Below are 23,026 nucleotides of genomic sequence, written 5' to 3' on the forward strand. Positions count from 1 at the left end.
TATGGTGACTCACAGTTCAGGTCACACTGTGTCTTTCACAATTTAGGTCATATGGTTTTGTTTGTTTGTTTGTTTTGGGTTTAACGCCGTTTTTCAACAGTATTTCAGTAATGTAACGGTGGGCAGTTAACCTAACCAGTGTTCCTGGATTCTGTACCAGTACAAACCTGTTCTCTGCAAGTAACTGCCAACTTCCCAATATGAATTATCAGAGGTGGAGGATGAATGATTTCAGACACAATGTCTTTCATCAAATTGTCACGGAGAACATACGCTGTGCCCGAAGATCGAACTCGCAACCCCATGATCTGTAGACCAACGCTCTCCTTACTGAGCTAAGCAGGCAGGCTAGGTCATATGGTGACTCACAGTTCAGGTCACATTTGTCTTTCAAAGTTCAGGTTATACCGGTATAGTGGCTTTCACAGTTTAGGTTACAAATTGTCTTTCAAAGTTTAGGTTACATACTTACTTTCACAGTTCAAGACACACATTTTATTTTACAGTTTAGGTCACAAGGTGAGTTTCACATAGTGACTCAAGCTTAAGTGGCAGATGGTAATACAAGATGCCCATCTGGGCAATATATATGAGCAGGTACTCGGGTTGAACTACCTAACCTACAACAAGCCAGGTGGACAGCTTCCTCACATAGGAATTCTACATCCTGTTTCCTAAATTACCAGAATAAATATACATGAACAAGTACACAGAGTTTCACATAAAATAAGTAGCATGTTTTACCTGAATGCATCTCACAGTGTAAACCGAAAGCAGTAATAATGTACCCAGTAACATGTACTGAAAATATAACAAATAAATTATATATTAACACAGAACTATCTAAAACTAGAAAATGCTTTTGTAAAAAAGCGCATGTCTCCCCCAATGCAAAGTCCTATAGGCACGAAGTCAATAGGGGTCAGGAGCGAAAGTCAAAGAGACACTGATGGTTGGCTGCAATAGGGATCATCTACTTGGCATGTCCAGTCATCCCGCTAAATTTCAACACTAGTGGCCTAGTGGTTCTCAAGTCACTGTTCAGGCTCCTGTGACCTTGACCTTTGATCAAGTGACCTCAAAATAAATAGGGGTCATCTACTCTGCATGTCCAATCATCCTATTAGGTTTCAACATTCTAGGTCAAGTGGTTCTCAAGTTATTTCCAAAAAATGATTTTACATGAACAGGCCACTGTGACCTTGACCTTTATTAGACTGACCCCAAAATCAATAGGGGTCATCTACTCTGCATGTTCAATCATCCTATGAAGTTTCAACATTTTGGGTCAAGTGGTTCTCAAATTATTGATTGGAACTGGTTATCAATGTTCAGGCCCCTGTGACCTTCACCTTTAATGGAGTGACCCCAAAACAATAAGGTCATTTACTCTGCATGAACAATCATCCTATGAAGTTTCAACATTCTGGGTCGAGAGGTTCTCAAGTTATTGATTGGAAATGGTTTTCCATGTTCAGGCCCCTGTGGCCTTGACCTTTAACAGAGTGACCCTAAATCGTTAGGGTTCATCTACTCTGCATGACCAATCATCCTACGAAGTTTCATCATTCTGGTCAAGTGGTTCTCAAGTTACTGACCGGAAATGGTTTTCAATGTTCGGGCCCCTGTGACCTTGACCTTTCACAGAGTGACCCCAAAATCGTTAGGGGTCATCTACTCGTTATGATCAATCATCCTATTAAGTTTCAACATTCTGGGTCAAGTGGTTCTCAAGTTACTGACCGGAAATGGTTTTCAATGTTCAGGCCCCTGTGACCTTGACCTTTAATGGAGTGACCCCAAAATCGATAGGGGTCATCTACTTTGCATGACCAATCATCCTATGAATTTTTCAACTTTTCAGGTCAATTTGGTTTCCTATTTATTGAATCAAAAAAAGGGTTTTTCAATTTTTCGGCCCCCCTGTAAAACCTTTGACCTTTAAAAGGGGGAGTGACCCCCCAAAAACAAAAAGGGGTTGTCTACTTTTTATGCCCAAATCATTCTATAAAATTTTCAAACTTTTTGGGTCAGGGGGGGTTTTCCCTATTATTGTTGGGAAAAATTTTTTTTCCCAATGTTCGGGGGGCCCCCTGTGCCCCGGGGCCCTTTTGGGACGGAGTGACCCCCAAACCCAAGTGGGGGTCTCTCCCTTTTCCTTCAGACCAATCATCCTTTTAAGATTCAAAAATTTTTGGTAAAGTATTTCCCCTATTATTTTTTGGGGAAAGGGTTTTTCCAATTTTAAAGGGGCCCCCCCTGTGCCCTTGACCTTTACGGAGTGACCCCCAAATCAATGGGGGGCATCTATTTCTTCATGACCAATCATCCTATGAATTTTCAAAAACCCTGGTAAAAGGGGTTTTTCTCTATTAATTGATCGGAAAATTTTTCAATGTTCAGGCCCCTGTGACCTTGACCTTTGTAAAGTGCCCCCCAAAAACAATAGGGTCGTCACCCCAGCAGCCCTAAAACCCCTATAAAATTTTTAAAGGGTTCTGGGTTCAAATTTTCTCCAGTTTTTTTGCCCGGAAAATGAAGGTGACGTACGGAGGGTCCCGGCCCGGGACGGGGGGAAAAAACCAATATGTCCCCCTGGGGGAGAAAATAATTTTTTTTTTTACTTCAAAAAACCCCCGGGGAACCAACAAAAATTAACGGGTTTTTAAAATTCCTTTAATTTTTTTTTAAATTTCAAAATTTACGGGTTTTAATACAAATAAAAGACAACATTTTTTATTTCAGCCGGGAAAGGATTTTTATAACCCCTTTGGGTTTGTAGGGAAAAGCAAAAATTTTGGGAATTTTAAACAAAAAAAAATTTTTAAAAAATCTTTTTTGTCCAAAATATTTAAAATTCATTCCCCACTTAAAAAGCTTTTTTTTTCCCCTAATTTGAAAATATAACTGGTTTTTTCTGTTTCTTTTGATTTATTGTCTTCCACCCACGGAAAGGGTGGAAAAATTGTGGCATTTATTTGTTTGTTTTTTTCTTTTTAAAAAAGTTTTTTCCCAGTGAAAAAGGTCAATTTTTTCCAAATTTAAATGCAAGTGAAGTTTGGGGTAATTTCCCTATTTAAACCCCAGGGCGGGTACACTGTAAACAAAAAAAACTTTTCTTCCCCTCCCCATCTCCCCACCCAAAAAACCCCTACTCCACCCTTTAAAAACACATATTTTTCAAAAGGGGGAAACTTTTTACTCTTTTAAAGGCTTAAACCCCAAAAAAATTTTAAACCTTCAATTTTGCGGGTTTGGGAAAGTGTTTTTCCCTTTAACAACAGTGCAAAATCAAAAATCAGCCTGCACTTTTATCATGGTTTCACTGTTTTTCTTTTCATTCAAAAAAAATTCTGCAGTAACACCCCTTTTCCTAAGGGGTTTCCCCCAAAAAATTTAATGGGGGGGGAACCCACTGCTTTTAAAAATTTTTAGCAAGGTCCCAGGTTACAATGACAAAAATCTCCTAATCATCATCATCCATTATTGTTCACTCTTTTAACATGTAAACATATGCAATTTCTTCAAATCCGTTTTTAAAGAAATTTTTTTTTGCCAAACTAAAATTTAACCCAAACCAATGTAATAAGGGGCCCCTTTTTATTTACAAAATTTTTTTAAAAAAAATTTAAACCTTTTGAGTATTTAGGAAAGGTGAAAAAAGGGGGCGAAAAACCAAGAAAACGCCCAGCAAAAACCGAACCAATACTGGACAGATAGAGTATTCTCTCAGCTATAAACAAAAACCAAAAACCGGAAAAAAGGTTCGGCAGGAAAAAAGGGAACGATAACAGAGCTATTTGCCATTGTCGGGGTCCTAAAAACCAAAATAAAAAAAAATTAAAATAGAGTAGGGGGAATTAAACAAAAAACCTAAAACTGAAAATGTTTTCCCCAAAAAAACCCCCAAGCTGCCCAAATAGAGATGTTACTAAATACCCTTTAAAAAGGGGAAAATTTTCCCCAGGGGTTTAATTTTTCGCTTTATTCGCGAGGTGAAAAAACCCACAAACCTTTAAACCCCTCACAAAATTTATCTATTAGTAAAATTTCTAATCAAGCAAAAAATAAACATTTAAAACAATCCTACTCCAACCAAATTACAGGAAAGGGCCCAAATTTTTCAAAACCTGGCTATGCTGTTTTTTCCCTTTTAATAACTTGGGAAATAGCCCATTTTAAGGGGAACAGAAAAAAACCACAAAACTTTTAGCTTAAATTGTATGTAACTTTGTTTTTCAGTTTTTTTAATTTAGAGAAACTTTGGTTTATTTCTGCCCCCGGATATTTTTTAAAAGGAAAGCTGTGTTTGTTTACAGATATAGAGTCGTCAAGGTTTACAAGAAATTAAAGGGGATGTTACATTTTTTACAACTAAGGGCTTTTGAGAAAAGGGGCACGTCTCCCAAAACCCTGCCTAACCCCCTGAATAGAAAAGGCCCCCCTTTGTATCTTTTTTGCGGCCTTTTGGGTATTCACATGTTGGATTTAACCCCCGGGGTCTACAAACTGTATCGGTAGTTTGGGTTTAATTTTTTTAAAGGGGCCAAAAATTCCGAAGGGGCCTCCCCCAAAATTTGGCTAGTTACAAATTTTTGGGAAAACAAAATTTTGTTCAATTTTGGTAAAAGTTTCGGTTTGAAAATTTTCGACTTTGGGGGCGGACAAAAATTTGGGGGGAACACACAGACCCACACAAAACCCGGAGAAAATCAAAAATGTCCCCCCCACACCACATTGGGGGTGGGAGACAAAAAAAAATAGTGCCCGTTTTTATGGTAGCCTTTTAGGGAAACCCAATTTACGAGTGTAATTTTTGTGTCCCCCCCCAAACCAAAATTAAAACCCCAAAACCCAACCCTGTTTAAACCTTTTTTTAAAATTTTCCAAAATAAAAAACCCCTCAAAAAAACCACTCAAAAATGTTTTTAAAAATTCGAAAAATTTTTTGACCCAGAAAAAATATGTGCTTTTTACAGTAGTAAGAAAGGGTCGCATATTTTTCCAATTTTCTTTTTTTTTCAAATGTAATTTAACTTTACAGGGGAAAGCCTTGCTGACGAAACCCCCTTTTTTAGCTGGGAAAAATCCTTCCTAAATTTGAACCCACGCCCCAAAATTTTTTTTTCGGGTTCATTTTTTAAAAACCAAATGTACCTGTTGGACCCAGAAGCTTCCCTACGGGGGAAAAAAAAAACTTTCCTTTACATTAAATTCATCTCTTGAATAAAAACCCCCCTTCAGGTTAAAAAACTTTCCCTTATAAGTTTCTACCCCTTTTGGGTCAAAAAAACACTTGTTAGTCCTTAAAAAACCTTCATTAAAAAGGTGTAAAACAAACAAAAATACAGATCACAAAAGTAGGGGGCCCCCTGATTTTTTTGGGTAAAAGGGTTATTATTCAACACTAGGTGCAAAAAAACACTTCTTTTTAAAGGCCCCAATTTTGGGAATTTTTCCCCCCTTTGGAAAAAAAAATTAAAAAAAAAAAATAAAACCCCAAGAAAAATTTCTGGTGTTCTTTTTTGTTTCCCCAAAACAGGAAGCAATTTTAATTTCCCAATATTTTGGGGCACAACTTTCCCATTTGGGCACAGGAAAAAAACCCCATAGTTTAGTTTATTTGTTTTTTACTAATTTTTTTTAGCTCGTTTGTATGAAAGCTTCAAGCTTTTTGGGGAACCACTCCCCCGATTTCCTCTTCCTGGAAAAACCTTTACTGGTGTCATATGAGAAGTCATGGCCCGGACCCAAATTTGGGGTTCGACCCCACAACCCCGGGATTTAGCGGCAGAACCTCATCCCCAAAAACCAAATCGTTTCCCCCCTAAACCATAGCCTGTTTTTTGAAGGGTATTTTCCCCCATCTATATCCCAGATCCCTAAATTTTAAAAAAACCCTCTGATTTTGAGTTATTGGCCCTTTTTAAACATGCCCCCACAAGGGGGTCCCAAAGTATTGTCCAAAACGTGCCCACACAAAAATTTTTTCCTCATAAAAATTTTCAATAACGGGAAATACAACCCAGGGACCAGCCCAAAACACAACCACCATGGTTTTAAAACAAAACCGGGCTTTAGAGAATATAAATAGTTTTATTTTAAAAACCCTAAAATGTAAAATAGTTTTAAAAAAATTGACCCAATGAGAATAAATTTTTTTTCTGCCCCTTAATCTTAATCCCATTTTTTAAAAGGGCCCAAGGGTAAAAGTATGTAAAATAAATGGCTTAAAAACATTTTAAAATGTTAAAAAAAATGTTTGGGAAAGGGAAACTCAACCATTTGAAATTACAAAGTTTAATGAAAAAAAAACAAATTCCTTTCAGGAGCAAGTCATTTTTTGGAAAGGCCCGAAAGGGAAAATTTGTTACAAATGAGACTGTTGAAAAAAACAATATACAGGTGAAACCCGTACCTCAAAAAAACCGGGGGATCAATTTTTTTTACTTCTTTATGACTAAAATTTCGCAAAAAAAAGATTTTTTGGTGCACATTTTTTGTGAGGGGGACTTGAAATTCTTCAACAAAAAACAAAAAAAATTTTAAGGTAAGGATTTTCGAAAAACGGGGAGTTTCAACCCGTATTGTTAAAATTTTACAAATTAAAATTAAAATTTTTAATTTCAATATTTTTAGACATTATGACAGAAATCCCAATTTAAAACCATTTGCTTAAAATGGTTAAGATCAATCTTTTTCCCCATATTAAAATTTTGGAAACCATTATAAATTTTGGTGTATAATTTTTAAACCTTATTATGACTTTAAATATGCACCATCTTTTAAAAACCATTTTTAAAATTTATTTTCAAGGAGTTTCCCATAAATTAAACTGAAAAAACTCTGTCCTTTCTGCTGAAACTAAAAAGTTTAAAAAAAAAAAATTCCTAAAAAAAAATTAATTAAAACTCACCCTTAACATTTTCCTTTTTGCAAAAGAGTGGGGGTTATAAAAACACTGAAAGGGGGTTGGATTGGGATCCCATAATCCCCCAGGGGAAACAACAGAACCCATCTTCCCGTTAAAATCGGGAAAAATTTATGCCTCTTAAATTGCAGATAAAACCCATGGTGGGATAAAATTTTTTCCTAAATTTTTAAAAACAAAACCCCAAACACTGTTACCAAACAACTAACCCAAAAAATTTAAAAGTTTTTTATATTCTTTTTTTCCGCTAAAAACCACGGGTTTTAAAAAATACATACAAACCCCTTTGATCACACCGAGGACAAACTTTCAGTAAAATCTTCAAATCTTGTCACTTTATATCTGGGAAACAGATTTTAGTTTTGTGTGATTTGTTCGCAAATAAAACATGGTTTTGAGTTCAGATGATAGCAATCTAATCACGAAGCCCAAAAGGCCCCTGAGTGTTTAATTTTACGTTTCATCAAAAACAAAAAACGTGTTTTATTTGCCAACAAAGCTTCAAAAGTAAAATCTTTTCCCAAATTCAAAACATTTTTTAAATTAAAACCCGGAGGGAAAACAACTGGAATCCCTTTTTTAAAAGGCGTAAATGGCCCCTTGCTTTTTTTTGGCCCCTAAAAGTGGGTCTTTTGCAAAAGGTGTTTTAAAAACGACAAGAAAATCACCTTAAAATCTTCTTTGTTTATAAAGAAAAAAAGGGTTAGAATTTTGGGAAAAAAATTTTGGAGATAGGGCCCTACCTTTTTACAAAAATTTAAAATTTTGAGAAAAATTTTTAATAAAAACAAAACAAATTTCCAAAAAATTGGGAAAATTTTTGAAGAAAATACCTTTGGTAAATTATAAAAGTGACCCTTTTGAAAATTAAATTTTGCTCAAAATTTGCAAAACTTGAGAAACCTGCACAAACGGGTTCCAAGTCCCCTTTAAAAACCAGAAAAAAAATTAAATGAATTTCAAAAATCTGCTGCATAAAAATTGAAAGAAGATATATTTCCCAAAATAGGGGTTTGGCTTTTTGAATTTATTTCAGCTCTGCATAACAGAAAAAAAACAGATCTATAGAAAATTTGTGTTTTTTTTTCCCCCTGCAAAAAAAACACTACAGAAATTATACTGACACGACAAAAAAAAAACAAACATAAAAAAAAACCTTGATCAGCACTAGCGGTAATTTTTTCATTCAAAGGTTTAAAAAAAAATTTTGCTTCTGAAAAACAAACCCGGGTGGGTTTTTAAACCCTTTTGGTTTGGCAGGGGCTGACTGCAAGATCAGTAGAATGTCAATAAAAAGCTAGATACCCCAGATTTTCCGTTTCCCTTTTCCCTTGGAAATTTGAAACAGCATGCTTCGAGGTCTCCTTCAAACCAACAATTTTTAGAATATCTACCCACAACACAACAATAAATGTTCCTAGGCACTGCAATTCCCCAAAGGAAAGAAAATTCAAAATTAAAAAACAGAAAAAAAATTTTGAGCTTTTTTATGTACCATAAAAATTAAAAAATTTGCCAAAAAGGGACTTTCCCTTCCCTATATTACAAAAAAAGGAAATTTAGAAAAAATACTTTCTAGATCTTTCTGAGTAAATTTTCTTTTTTTAACTACATGTGAAATTTTCTTATTTTGGGGGAAAAGGGCCCAAATCTTAAAAAAATCCCAAATTTAAACAGATTTCCCTTTTAGGGGAAAAAAAGAAAAAATGTGTAACGTGGGAAAATGACCTACTGAAGAACAAAAATAAAAACAAAATACTCACAATAACGGGGATTCCCTGGGGGTCCTTAAAGAACACTGACAAACCACCTAACAAAATAAATAGCAACAGTATTGCCCTAGAGAAGAAAGTTGACCCAAAATTGCAGTCTGATCTTTTTTTGTAGATCTGCAAAAAAGGAGAAAAAAGTAAAGAGCCCAGTAGCACCTGGGTTTTCTTTTGTATAATAACAGACAGGCAGCATAAAAATTTTAAAAAGCCAAAGAAAAATTTCATGAACAAAATTTTTTTAAAGTTTTCCTTAATGTATATGTTTTAAACTTTTTTTCCCGTAAATTTTTAATTTTTTGTTTTAGCAAATGTTTTCCCTTCATGTGCATAAAACAAAAAGGTTAAAAAATTAAAAATTTCTTATTTCTTTTAAAAAATAAAAATTTTTAAATCCTACTTACTTAAAAACAGTCAAACCTGGGCTTTTAAAAATCACCCTTGGGGAAGGGGAAAAGACTGGTCTTATATGCGCCCTTTAGGAGGGAAAAACTTTGGGCTTTTTTTTATTTTTAGTTTGGGGGGGGAAAAGCTGGTCTTTTTATGCAAACTTGAGGAGGAAAAGACTGGGGATTTTATGCGCTTGAGGGGGGAACAACTGGGCTTTTTATAGCCAAACTTTAGGAGGGAAAAGACCCGGGCTTTTTAGCAGCTTTAGGGGGAAAAACCGGTCTTTATATGCAGCTTTAGGAGGGGAAAAGACTTGGTTTTTTATATGCCGCTTGAGGAGGGAACAGAAATGGTATTTATATTCAGCTTGAGGAGGGGAAAAGTTGGGATTTTATGCAGCTTTTATCTGGGGGTTTTTTCAGCAAGGGTTTTACAGTAGTTTGTTTTTTTTAAAATTTTTTCAACCTTTCGAGACAGAAAAAGGGGAAAACCACTTTTAAAAAAAGAATTTAAAAATTACTTTTTTGTTCATTTAATGACAGTGTCTCATACATTTCCTTCCACCAAACATTGGGTTTTTTTCATACTTTATGGGGAAATTTATATGCCATAAGATTTATATATAAAGTTACTTCCATAAAATAAGAATACAACAAAATTAAAGAAGATTTTATTTTTACCCTGGAAAATCTGTACTATCTGTTAAAATTTTGGTTTTTAAAACCTTACAATAGATTTTACATTTAAAGTGATAGATTGTTTAAAAAAATACCCAAAACCCCCAAAATTAAACCCCCGAATTTAAATTTTGAAAAGTTTACAATGATTTTGAAATTTATAAGAATTCGGGGCCCTAGTGCCCCCAGTAGTTAAATGGTTATTTTCAACAATTATAGGTCAATGGGAAAATTTCCTTCCAGCTTTTTTTGGGGGAAGACCCCCCGGTGCTCCTCCAAGCATTATTCATTTTCAAAGGGAGGCCCCAGGGAGAAAACACTGACCTTCCCTAAGGCCCGGGTGAATAGCTTCTTTCCCCATGAAAAAAATTTAATTCCCTTGGGCGAGGCTCGAACCAAAAATAAGGGGTGGGGGAAAAAGAATTTTAAATTTAATGACCTTAAAAACTTTTGGGCCCCGGTGGCCCCCCCCAAGTGGAAACAAGGTTGCCCGCTTTAAACACTTGCCCTTCATGGGCCCAGGTCTAGTCGTGTTGAAGTTTAAAACCTTGTGGAAAATCATCCACTGCTAGTAAGAAGTCAGTGGAATAAGGGCCCAGGTTCCATCAATTGCAAATTTCCCTGGTCTGGAATAATGCCCCGGTTCCATCAAGTTGCATGCCAGGTCTCGAATAAAAACTGAGATTCCATTTAATTTCTTTTGGGCCGGAATAAATGCCAGGTTTTCATCAATTTTCATACCAAAGGTCTGGAAAAATGCCAAGGTTCCCTCAAGTTGCATTCCCATGGTCCCCCGAATAAAAGCCGGGGGTTCCATCAAAAAAGGGATTTCCATTGGGCTCGAATAATTCCAGGTTCCCTCAAGTTGCATTCAATTTTCCAAAAAGTTGCATTTATTGTCTGGGAAAAAAGCCGGGGGGGGTCCCCTTAAAATTTTCATTTCAATGGTTTTTGGAAAAAATGCCAAGGGGTTTTCCAATCAAGTTTTCATTTAATGAAAACAAAAATAAAAAGCTGAGGTTTCCCTCCCAATTTTTATTCAATGGTCGGAATAAAACCCCCAGATTCCATCAAGTTGCATTCAATGATCAAGAATAATGCCGAGGTTCCATCAAATTGCATTTAGAGGTCTGGAATAATGCCGAGGTTCCATCAAGTTGCATGCCATCAAGTTGCATTCAATGATCAAAATAATGCCGAGGTTCCATCAAGTTTGGGATTCAAAGATCAAGAATAATGCCGAGGTTTTCCCTCAAAGGGGGCATTCAGTGGCCCAAAAAAAATGGGCCAAAGGGTTCCCCTCAAGGTTTCAATGCCATGGCTGGAATAATTTCTCTAAGAACCCTAAAAAATTTCAAAATAAAAAGCAGTAAAGTTTCCATAAACCTGTACCCATTTTGGAAAAATCCCCAAAAAAACCCGCCTAATTTTTTTTTTACTAGAAATTTTTGGGTTTTAATCTGCAAAACCCCCTAGTTATCATTCAGATCGGTTTGGGGGGTACTTTTCAATTTATTTTCTAATTTTTCTTTTGTAAAGGTAAACTGTTTTTAACCCCGATCCATTAGTTAATAGATGACTCACACTTAAAATCTTTTTTATTACCAAAAATTTTTTGGGCTGTAAGTTTCATAATAGCAAGAAAAAACCGTTGACACAAATTTTTTACTTAACTTTCCTTTAAAAAAAGGGAAGTGAAAAATTTAATCAAAATAAGTAAAAAAACCATCTAAATTTTTGAAAAAATTGTTTTGCCCCAAAACCAGTCTTTTTTTTTTCACTAATCGTACTTTGGGAACTGAATTCTTTCTGTTTGGTTTCCCCCAAATCCCCATTAACATAAAATAGAAGAAGCTTTTTTTAAAAAAAGAAACATTTTTCTCCCCCAATGCCATTTAATAGGCAAGAAATCCAAAAGGGGACAGGAGCGAAAGTCAAAGAGACAAATATGGTTTGGGGGAAAAGGGGTCATCCACTTTTGGCCCTTCCAAACATCCCCCCTAAATTTTAACATTCTGGGGCCCAGTTTGGGTTTTTTTAATTTTTAACTGGAAACAGTTTTCCATGTTTAGGGGCCCCCGTGACCTTTTCCTTTTATCGAGTGACCCCCCAAAAAAAAGTAGGGGTCATCCTCTGCATGTCCTTTTCACCTATGAAAATTTTAAGGTTCCAAGTCAAAAGGTTCTCAAATTATTTACGGGGGAAAGGATTTCCAGTTCTGTCTGATGCGAAACCTTGACCTTTAATTTGAGTGATCCCAAAATCAATGGGGGGCCAACACTCTCATATCCAATCATTATATAAAAAATTTCCCAAAATTTTGGGTCAAGTGGTTTTTCAAGTTTTTTTACCGGAAATGTTTTTTTTCCCAAAAAATTTCAAGGGGGGGGGCCCCGGGACCTTGGGCCATTTAAAAAAGTGAACCCAAAAACAATAGGGGGGCAAACTACTTTTCATTCCAATCAAACCTAGAAATTTTTAAAATTCGGGCCAAATTTTCTCAAGTTTAAAATCGTAAAAGGTTTTTCCCGTTCAGGGGCCCCCGTGACCTTTTACTTTGTTTTGGGGGAACCCAAAAAAAATAAAGGGGTTTGTCACTCCTTAAAACCCCACCACCCTATTTAATTTTTAAGGTTCTGGACAAAATGGTTCTCCAGTTTTGTTTGGAAAAGAAGTGTAAAAGGAAGGGCGGAAAGATTTAAAAGGGGAAAAACAATATGTTCCCCCCCCCCCCAGTGGGGGGGGGGGGGAAGGAGACATAAAAAGGGGATTTCCAAACATTAAAAGAGGAGGGGAAATCCCCCGGGGATCCCCTGAACATTTTTTCCCTGCAAAGGCGATAACCCCGTATGGAACCCGGATTTCTGTAAATGTACTTAAATTTTCGCGCTAAATTTTAGCGCAAAAAAAAACCCCCTTAAATTTGGAAATAGTTTTTGACTTATTAGCGCTACTTGTATTAGCCCCATATCAGCAGGGGCTAAAAAACCAATCTGGGAAAAACCAATTTCCCTTTCCCATAAAAACGGAATGACCCCCAACATACCGTTTTGTCAAAAAAATTTTTTTCCCGGGGCTATATATAAAAAACGTTTTTTTTTTCTTGAAAAAATTCTTAATAAAAAATTTTCATTTTTATTTAATTTTTTTTGTTTTTTTAAAAAGAACAAAATTTTATATTTTTAAAAGCATTTGAAATTTTTTTTTTTTTTTTCCTTTTTCCCTTAAATGTGGGAAAAAACTGGTATTAAACTGTTATTTAAATTTAGCAAAGGGACCAAATAAATCTACAATTTGTTTTGAAACCAAATTTTGTTTTCATGTAAAACTGTAAAATTTTACATGTACCCAGTGCAAATGTTGATAATTTTTTGTTTTCCCAAAATTTACAATTTTGGTTTTTTAAAACAGTAAAATGTTTATGGTGACACTCGGGAAATTTGCGCGAAACCCAACCCAAAAAAGGTTCTACTCCAAGGGATTAATACGATTTTTCCGGGCAATGGCCCAAGAAAAAAAAAAATTTTCAACTTTAAATTTTCAAAATTACATGACTTTTGCACTTTTGGGCAAACAAATTTTAAAAAATTCTATTCAAAAACTTTTCTGGGAAAATATTTGTTAGGGAAAGGGAGTTATTGCATATTTACAACAAAAATATGTATTCTTTTTCTGTTGCCCTTGGGAAAAACGGAAATTTTTGAATGCGATAAAAGTTATTTTTTTTAGGGAAAGCCTTTTTAATTTTTATTTTAATATAAAACGCAACATTAATTAGCGCAGTTCGATTTTTGCTAATTTTTCGCGAAAATTTTGACTTCCACTAATTTTTTACCCTTACAGTATTTTAAACTAAAGGACAGCTTCAAAACTTTCCAAAACCTTGGGGGCCCAAACCCCCAGAGCTGAGGGGAAAAAGTGAATTTTAAAATCAGCAACCGCAAGGTGGTTGCCCAAATACAGCAATTTCCCCACAGAGGTGACCTCCCGAGGGACATGCTTTAAAAATACAAAAGTGACCTACCTGAGGCCCCATCTTTCAAAATAAAAAATGTGACCTACCTAAAGGGACCCTCTTTTACTACAAATGGACCTACCTGAGGCACATGCCTTTACAAAAAAATGTGACCTACCTGGGGGGCACTGCTTTCACATACAAAAGTGACCTAAACCCGAGGCACATGCATTCCCCAAAAACAAATTACCTACCTGAGGCACAGCATTCACATACAAAGGTTTACCTACCTGAGGGCCCTCTTTTACATACAAAAGTGACCTAAACCCGAGGGGACATGCTTCACATACAAATGTGAAACCTACCTAGGCAAGGAATTTCTTTTACATACAGCCCGGAAAGGAAAAAGAATAAGACTGCAAAAAGAGAAGATCGCCTACCAAAAACACCCACACCTGAAAAAAAAACCAAAACCCCTTTAAAAATTTTTCAAAAAATTAAAAAAGACTAAAAAAGCTAAATTTTCCCCCTTTACTTTTATTCAATGATATACCAAACCCCTTTACTTTAGCTGGGTTTTCTAAAAAATTTAATTTTGTTGAAAAACCCGTTTTTCATGGGGTGGTGTTTCCCGGCAGTTTTTTTTTTCCCAAAAAATTTTCAGTTAAAAACTAAGGGCTTCTTTTAGCATGAGGCAAAAAGCCAACTTTAAAAGTGTTGCCTTAAATAAATATCATGCTGAAGACCCCCGGGCATGATACCACAACCCATCACATTACTTACAAAACAGGGGGACCAGTCCTAGCCCACCTCTTAATGCGAACCCCTAAGGTAGGAAACAATTTTTAACATTTTTTCATTTTTTTTTTTGACAAAAGAACCCAAACATCCAGCACTTAAAGCAGACCCTCTGTCACTAGGTTACAGAGACAGTGGTTAACCACTTTTTTTTTACAAAAAATATGAAATAAATGTAAGTTAATGTAAAAGATGAACTCTTAAAGTGATTATTGCATTCACTCACTCTTTCAATAATAAATGGATGTAATTGCTATGAACTTACTATGGGTAAGATGGATGCAGCTCAAGACAATGTGGTGTAATTCTATGTCAGATACTGAGTTGACAGAATACACCATTTTTGTGATGAATAATTTTTAGAGAGAAAGTAAGTTTCATGTTGAAAATTTCCATTCTTACACTTTTAGTGTTGCATGTAAATGCATGTTTGCAATGTAATGGTAAACTACTTACACTTTCAGTATGTTTGCGATGTAATGGTAAACTACTTACACTTTCAGTATGTTTGCGATGTAATGGTAAACTACTTACACTTTCAGTATGTTTTCCATGTAATGGTAAACTACTTACACGTTCAGTATGTTTGCGATGTAATGGTAAACTACTTACACGTTCAGTATGTTTGCGATGTAATGGTAAACTACTTACACGTTCAGTATGTTTGCGATGTAATGGTTAACTACTTACACTTTCAGTATGTTTGCGATGTAATGGCAAACTACTTACACGTTCAGTATGTTTGCGATGTAATGGCAAACTACTTACACGTTCAGTATGTTTGCGATGTAATGGCAAACTACTTACACGTTCAGTATGTTTGCGATGTAATGGCTAACTACTTACACGTTCAGTATGTTTGCGATGTAATGGCTAACTACTTACACTTTCAGTATGTTTGCAATGTAATGGCAAACTACTTACACTTTCAGTATGTATGGGATGTAATGGCAAACTACTTACACTTTCAGTATGTTTGTGATGTAATGGCAAACTACTTACACGTTCAGTATTTATGGGATGTAATGGTAAACTACTTACACTTTCAGTATGTTTGTGATGTAATGGCAAACTACTTACACGTTCAGTATGTATGGGATGTAATGGTAAACTACTTACACTTTCAGTATGTATGGGATGTAATGGCAAACTACTTACACTTTCAGTATGTATGGGATGTAATGGTAAACTACTTACACTTTCAGTATGTATGGGATGTAATGGTAAACTACTTACACTTTCAGTATGTTTGTGATTTAATGGTAAACTACTTACACTTTCAGTATGTATGGGATGTAATGGTAAACTACTTAAACTTTCAGTATGTATGGGATGTAATGGTCAACTACTTACACTTTCAGTATGTATGGGATGTAATGGTTAACTACTTACACTTTCAGTATGTTTTCAATGTAATGGTAAACTACTTACACTTTCAGTATGTATGGGATGTAATGGCAAACTACTTACACTTTCAGTATGTATGGGATGTAATGGCAAACTACTTACACGTTCAGTATTTATGGGATGTAATGGTAAACTACTTACACTTTCAGTATGTTTGTGATGTAATGGCAAACTACTTACACGTTCAGTATGTATGGGATGTAATGGTAAACTACTTACACTTTCAGTATGTATGGGATGTAATGGCAAACTACTTACACGTTCAGTATGTATGGGATGTAATGGTAAACTACTTACACTTTCAGTATGTATGGGATGTAATGGCAAACTACTTACACTTTCAGTATGTATGGGATGTAATGGTAAACTACTTACACTTTCAGTATGTATGGGATGTAATGGTAAACTACTTACACTTTCAGTATGTTTGGGATGTAATGGTCAACTACTTACACTTTCAGTATGTATGGGATGTAATGGTTAACTACTTACACTTTCAGTATGTTTGCGATGTAATGGCAAACTACTTACACGTTCAGTATGTTTGCGATGTAATGGCAAACTACTTACACGTTCAGTATGTTTGCGATGTAATGGCAAACTACTTACACGTTCAGTATGTTTGCGATGTAATGGCTAACTACTTACACGTTCAGTATGTTTGCGATGTAATGGCTAACTACTTACACTTTCAGTATGTTTGCGATGTAATGGCAAACTACTTACACTTTCAGTATGTATGGGATGTAATGGCAAACTACTTACACTTTCAGTATGTTTGTGATGTAATGGCAAACTACTTACACGTTCAGTATTTATGGGATGTAATGGTAAACTACTTACACTTTCAGTATGTTTGTGATGTAATGGCAAACTACTTACACGTTCAGTATGTATGGGATGTAATGGTAAACTACTTACACTTTCAGTATGTATGGGATGTAATGGCAAACTACTTACACGTTCAGTATGTATGGGATGTAATGGTAAACTACTTACACTTTCAGTATGTATGGGATGTAATGGTAAACTACTTACACTTTCAGTATGTTTGCGATGTAATGGTAAACTACTTACACTTTCAGTATGTATGGGATGTAATGGTAAACTACTTACACTTTCAGTATGTATGGGATGTAATGGTAAACTACTTACACTTTCAGTATGTATGGGATGTAATGGTAAACTACTTACACTTTCAGTATGTTTTCAATGTAATGGTAAACTACTTACACTTTCAGTATGTATGGGATGTAATGGTAAACTACTTACACTTTCAGTATGTTTTCAATGTAATGGTAAACTACTTACACTTTCAGTATGTATGGGATGTAATGGTTAACTACTTACACTTTCAGTATGTATGGGATGTAATGGTAAACTACTTACACTTTCAGTATGTATGGGATGTAATGGCAAACTACTTACACTTTCAGTATGTATGGGATGTAATGGCAAACTACTTACACTTTCAGTATGTATGGGATGTAATGGTTAACTACTTACACTTTCAGTATGTATGGGATGTAATGGTTAACTACTTACACTTTCAGTATGTATGGGATGTAATGGTTAACTACTTACACTTTCAGTATGTATGGGATGTAATGGTTAACTACTTACACTTTCAGTATGTATGGGATGTAATGGCAAACTACTTACACTTTCAGTATGTATGGGATGTAATGGTTAACTACTTACACTTTCAGTATGTATGGGATGTAATGGTTAACTACTTACACTTTCAGTATGTATGGGATGTAATGGTTAACTACTTACACTTTCAGTATGTATGGGATGAACTGCAAAAAGTAAAGCACAGAGAACAGATGATCTTGCTGCCATAAACTGTGTCTCCCCCGAGTCAACATCAACAGTATAACTTCCAAACAATATTGAGAATGTGCGTAGAATAAGCACAGAAACTATCCCGTGCAGTATGATATTTGGAATGTGGAAAAAGATGGGCTCCAAGCCTCCACCAACATAGTAGCTAAGTCTGAAAAAAGGATTTTGAACATACTTAATAAATGGACAAAATTTAGACAACTGAAACTCATCCAAAAATGAGGCTAACTGATCTAAACACGACTGTGAGATTACACTGGGACTTAAACTGATTTTATTTGGATGCAACCCACACCAGCAGAATTTAGGTCAGATGGTGAATTCAGCTTTAATGGTTGTAAAAGACTGCAGTTCCCCTCTCAACTTTATTATAAGCAACAACTGGGACATGGGTAGAACCAACAAACTTCCCCACTTTCTGACATGGAAGAATTCTATATCCTTATAGTAAGTTTAAGTTATCCATTTAATTTAAGGGTCATCTGATTCCTTGTTGGATTTAATGGCACCATTAAATATAAATATATGGCAACTTTCCAGCAACAGATGGTGAAGGAAGAGTCGACTCTGGTACCACTCTGCAGGCACCTAGGTAGAACCATTTAGACCTTCAGTATGCAAGCTGGATGGTTTCCTCACATGAAAGAAATCTATACTCCTAGCAAAGTTTCATAGCAGTAGCAGGCAAGAATTGGAAGTCATAAATCTTAACCAGTCTGCCATATTGACTTTCTAAGTCAAGTGTTTGATTTCACTTGGTTTTAGTGTCTTTTTCAACAATTTTTCTGGCATATAAATGATGGTGTCTTCTTGTAGCAGTGAACATAGTGCCCAGCTCTGTTGTGCTGTCTTACAGGAACCTTGTATTATAGACATCTGACATGATACCCCACCAAGTCACATTATACTGACACTGGGCTGACCAGTCCAAGAACTATCCTCTTAAGTTGTATGCCTAGTGAAGCTCCCAGTATAATTTTTATAGTGTTATGATGCTGCTATGGACCCACCACATTCCGCACTCGAAGCAGATACTATACCACTAGGCTACCAAAGCGGTGCGACCTCCTAAAGGTTGTCTGACAACTGAGGCAAATATGTTGTCAAAAATTTCTAGATGTAAAAACCATAATTATTATGATTAAATAACTACTATAACCAAATTAAGTTGTGTAACTTACCACTACTTAAATTACCTCCCCTTTTTTACTAACCTGAAAGTAAGTACTGTCAGTGGCCTGTATGACTTATGACTTGTTTTGGAGTCCAACTTCTTTCCCCAGAAATCATTAAAGAATATATTTGATATTGGAGTCTCCGGTAATAAGTCTTTGTTCCCTATAATAGCTTCACTGTCATCAAAAACCAAATCACCATCATAACTGACAGCAAAACAGACAACAGAAATTAGAAACACTATTGCTGCAGCTGTTCCAAATTTTAATCTTGGTATCGGCAGGAATTTCTCTGGGTTTGGACGGAGTGGGGCCTCTGGCTCTGAGTATTCATGTTCCAGAGGTGCCCCATTTGCAGCAGTTCCATTCATGTGGTAGCCGTTTCTGTAGCCATTTTTATGGCGATGCTGACTTTTCTTGTAGAACATTCATCCTGAAAGTAGACAAACGTAAAAAAACATGAAAATTAATTTGTAATAGATATCATGAACGTATCCAAACAAACTGTTCACAGACACAATCACATCCAACCAACACAATCCCTTTGGAATCCATTCTAACCAAAACAATCCCTCTGATCCAAAACAATCCCTCCAATCCAACAAATCCCTCCAAACAAACACAATCACTCCTAACCAAAACAATCCCTACCATCAAACACAATCCTTCACATCCAACACAATCACTTCTAACCAACAAAACCCTCTTTTCAATCACAATCCCTCCATTCCAACACAAAATCCCTCCCATAAAACACAATCCCTCCCAACCAACACAACCCCATCCAACCTAAACAATCCCTCCAATCCAACAAATCCCTCAAAACCAACACAATCCCTCCCAACCAATACAATCCCTCCAATCCAAAACAATCCCTCCCATCAAACATAATCCCTCACATCCAACAGTATCTGTTTATACTGAACAAACCTTTCGGAAGAGGTTTGTATAAATTCAATTTGAAGAATTATCTGTGCCAAAGGTTGAGAAAAATGTGCAGATACAAGGGGATTCAACCCACTGGCCACTGAATACCTCTGCTATAATGACCTGCTGGCCACTGAATATCTCTGCTATACCGATCCACTGGCCACTGAATACCTCTGCTATACCGACCCACTGGCCACTGAATACCTCTGCTATACCGACCTGCTGGCCACTGAATACCTCTGCTATACCGACCCACTGGCCACTGAATACCTCTGCTATACCGACCCGCTGGCCACTAAATACCTCTGCTATATCAACCCACTGGCCACTGAATACCTCTGCTATACCGACCCACTGGCCACTGAATACCTCTGCTATACGACCCTGGCCACTGAATACCTCTGCTATACCGACCTGCTGGCCACTGAATACCTCTGCTATACTGACCCACTGGCCACTGAATACCTCTGCTATACCACCCCACTGGCCACTGAATACCTCTGCTATACTGACCTGCTGGCCACTGAATACCTCTGCTATAATGCTACCATGCTGCTTTCATATTGCCTTATTGTGAATAAAATCACAAAGAGTGACATCTGGATCTCCTAACTTCTGACAGTGATAAGGGCTTAATCAATAGATGTTTTAATGAAACCTATACCAGGAAAGATTAATTATACTAAAGCATGCAATACTTTAATCAAAATCATTCAAAATAGGCAGACATAAACCACAATGCCCCTGTGAGGAACATTTCATAGAAATTTTTTCAGCAGCACAAACATTTCATCATCTACTTCAATTAATGTTCAGTCACAGGATGCTTCTAGTATATTGCATTCAATTAATGACTTGCAATATGTTTCTCAATACCAGAATATCACCAAATGAAATGCAAGGAAAAACAATATGATAATTTATCCAGGGTATAACCTTCACAGAAAATGCACTCTTCAAAAGGTAGCAAACAAAATCACAAATTTCGAGATCTGAAACTCTATTCACTAGATCTAACAGACCAAATACAGGTTATGGCAATAAAATGCAGAAAGAAACATGACATGGACAATCAGAAGAAACTTGACATTTCCAAAAATGAAAGCAACATGACAGCCAAAGGAAGCAAATAAACTTGACATTTAAACACAGCGAAGAATTCTGACACATGAAACTTAACTATTATTAAAAACAAAGCTGAAATGGTGCAGAAAGTGCTATATGCACAAAGGAAAGAAACTTGCTGACAAAATATTTGCTATAGGATAGAAACTTCGCACCTGAATAAAGAAACATGCATTTGTGAAATCTGAAATAAGGCACAGAAACCTTACATCTTGGAGAAGTAAAGAAATATATAACATATCTTCAAAAGGTGCAGAAACCTGAAATAAACTGCTTTTGAAATTAAACTTGACAAACCAAACAGCACAGAAATACCACATTTAACAAAGGAAATAATACTTGAAATATGAAATGCTGTAGATACCTGAAATTTGCATTAACAAAATGATATAATTAACATACTGAAAACGTCATCAGTACAACAAGGCAGTCTGAAAGACAGCTATATCCTCGGACGCTGTTATGGATAGTGAAAGGGTTGATGGTATTGAGTGGAAGCATTAAACATTAGAGTTGTGACCTTGACCTTGAGCTGACAGTTCTGCATATTGTCTTGATAAGGGGAATATTACGGCCAAGTCATATTAAAATCCTTCAAGGAGTTAAGGAAATACAGCACGAAAACAAAATAGAAGGCTTAAACCTTTGACCTTGAGTTGTGACCTTGACCAAACATGGCTGACTCATGACCTCTGCATATCGTCTTGATGAGGTGATCATTTGTCCCAAATTTCATGAAATCCTTCAAGGGGTTTAGGAGATACAGACAGGACACAAAATGGAATGCTCAAACCTTTGACCTTGAGTTGTGAATTTGACCTTGAGCTGACATGGCTGACTTGTAAGTTCTGCACATCATCTTGATGAGGTGATCATTTGACCCAAATTTCATGAAAATCCTTCAAGGGGTTTAGGAGATACAGAGCAGACACAAAATGGAAGGCTCAAACCTTTGACCTTGAGTTGTGACCTTGATCTTGAGCTGACGTGGCTGATTCATGAGTTCTGCATATCGTCTTGATGAGGTGATCATTTGACCCAAGTTTCATGAAAATCCTTCAAGGGGTTTAGAAGATACAGAGCAGACACAAAATGGAAGGCTGAAACCTTTGACCTGGAGTTGTGACCTTTACCTTTAGCCGATATGGCTGAATCATGAGTTCTGCACATTGTCTTGATGAGGTGATCATTTGATCTAAGCTACATGAAAATCCTTCAAGGGATTTAGGAGATACAAAGTGGACACAAAATGGAAGGCTCAAACTTTTGACCTTGAGTTGTGATCTTCACCTTGAGCCAACATGGCTGACTCATGAGTTATGCACATCATCTTGATGAGGTGATGATCTGACCTAAGTTTCATGAAAATCCTTCGAGGGATTTAGGAGATACAGAGCAGACACAAAATGGAAGGCTCAAACCTTTTATCTTGAGTTGTGACATTGACCTTGAGCAGACACGGCTGACTCGTAAGTTCTGCACATCATCTTGATGAGGTGATCATTTGACCAAAGTTTCATGAAAATCCTTTCAGGGGTTTAGGAGATACAGAGCGGACACAAAATGTTACGGACAGACAAAAGGACAGAGACCATTCCTATAATGGTGGGGGATTAAAAACAACACATTTTACTTAAGGAAGATAATGCATTTCCCTTTATTTCAGAATTCATCAAATGCATTTTCAAATGCAAAATACATTCTCATAATGAGTGGGTGGTTTACAAACTGTGAGTCATTATATCTGTGTAAGACAGGTTACAGCAATGAAAAGGACATTTCTAATCATATAATAACCCTTGAATTATCAGATCTTGATCAACAAAATTTTATGGGAGAAATATTAAAGCAAATTTATGAAATATAATGTGTTTAAAAACCTAGCTTGCTCATTAAATCTTTTATACACACACTGCCCCTTACACTCAGGATTTAACAGCTTATTTTATTACTATGGTGACACTTAGTGATAATATTTTTCACAATTATTTTTTCATATTAACTTTGTAGATGTAAAGTGG

General features: G+C 36.1%; 2 protein-coding genes across 2 annotated transcripts in view; both read right to left on the reverse strand.

The window, feature by feature from the left end:
* LOC128558352 (protein O-mannosyl-transferase TMTC4-like) overlaps positions 1–23,026 on the reverse strand; it is a 50,781-nt gene that overhangs the window by 12,030 nt on the left and 15,725 nt on the right. The window contains exons 2-4 of the mRNA XM_053547292.1: positions 18,990–19,383; positions 17,707–17,926; positions 745–807 (exon numbers count right to left, since the gene is read on the reverse strand). Of these exons, the coding sequence (XP_053403267.1) occupies positions 745–807; positions 17,707–17,926; positions 18,990–19,378 (672 nt within the window). The 5' untranslated portion in view covers positions 19,379–19,383. The remainder of the gene's footprint in view (positions 1–744; positions 808–17,706; positions 17,927–18,989; positions 19,384–23,026) is intronic.
* LOC128558353 (uncharacterized) overlaps positions 19,905–23,026 on the reverse strand; it is a 78,861-nt gene continuing 75,739 nt past the window's right edge. The window contains exons 6-7 of the mRNA XM_053547293.1: positions 21,161–21,189; positions 19,905–20,432 (exon numbers count right to left, since the gene is read on the reverse strand). Coding sequence (XP_053403268.1) covers positions 19,905–20,432; positions 21,161–21,189 — 557 coding nt within the window. The remainder of the gene's footprint in view (positions 20,433–21,160; positions 21,190–23,026) is intronic.

This window comes from Mercenaria mercenaria, chromosome 7 (genome assembly GCF_021730395.1).
Source record: "Mercenaria mercenaria strain notata chromosome 7, MADL_Memer_1, whole genome shotgun sequence".
In the NCBI taxonomy this organism is placed as follows: domain Eukaryota; kingdom Metazoa; phylum Mollusca; class Bivalvia; order Venerida; family Veneridae; genus Mercenaria; species Mercenaria mercenaria.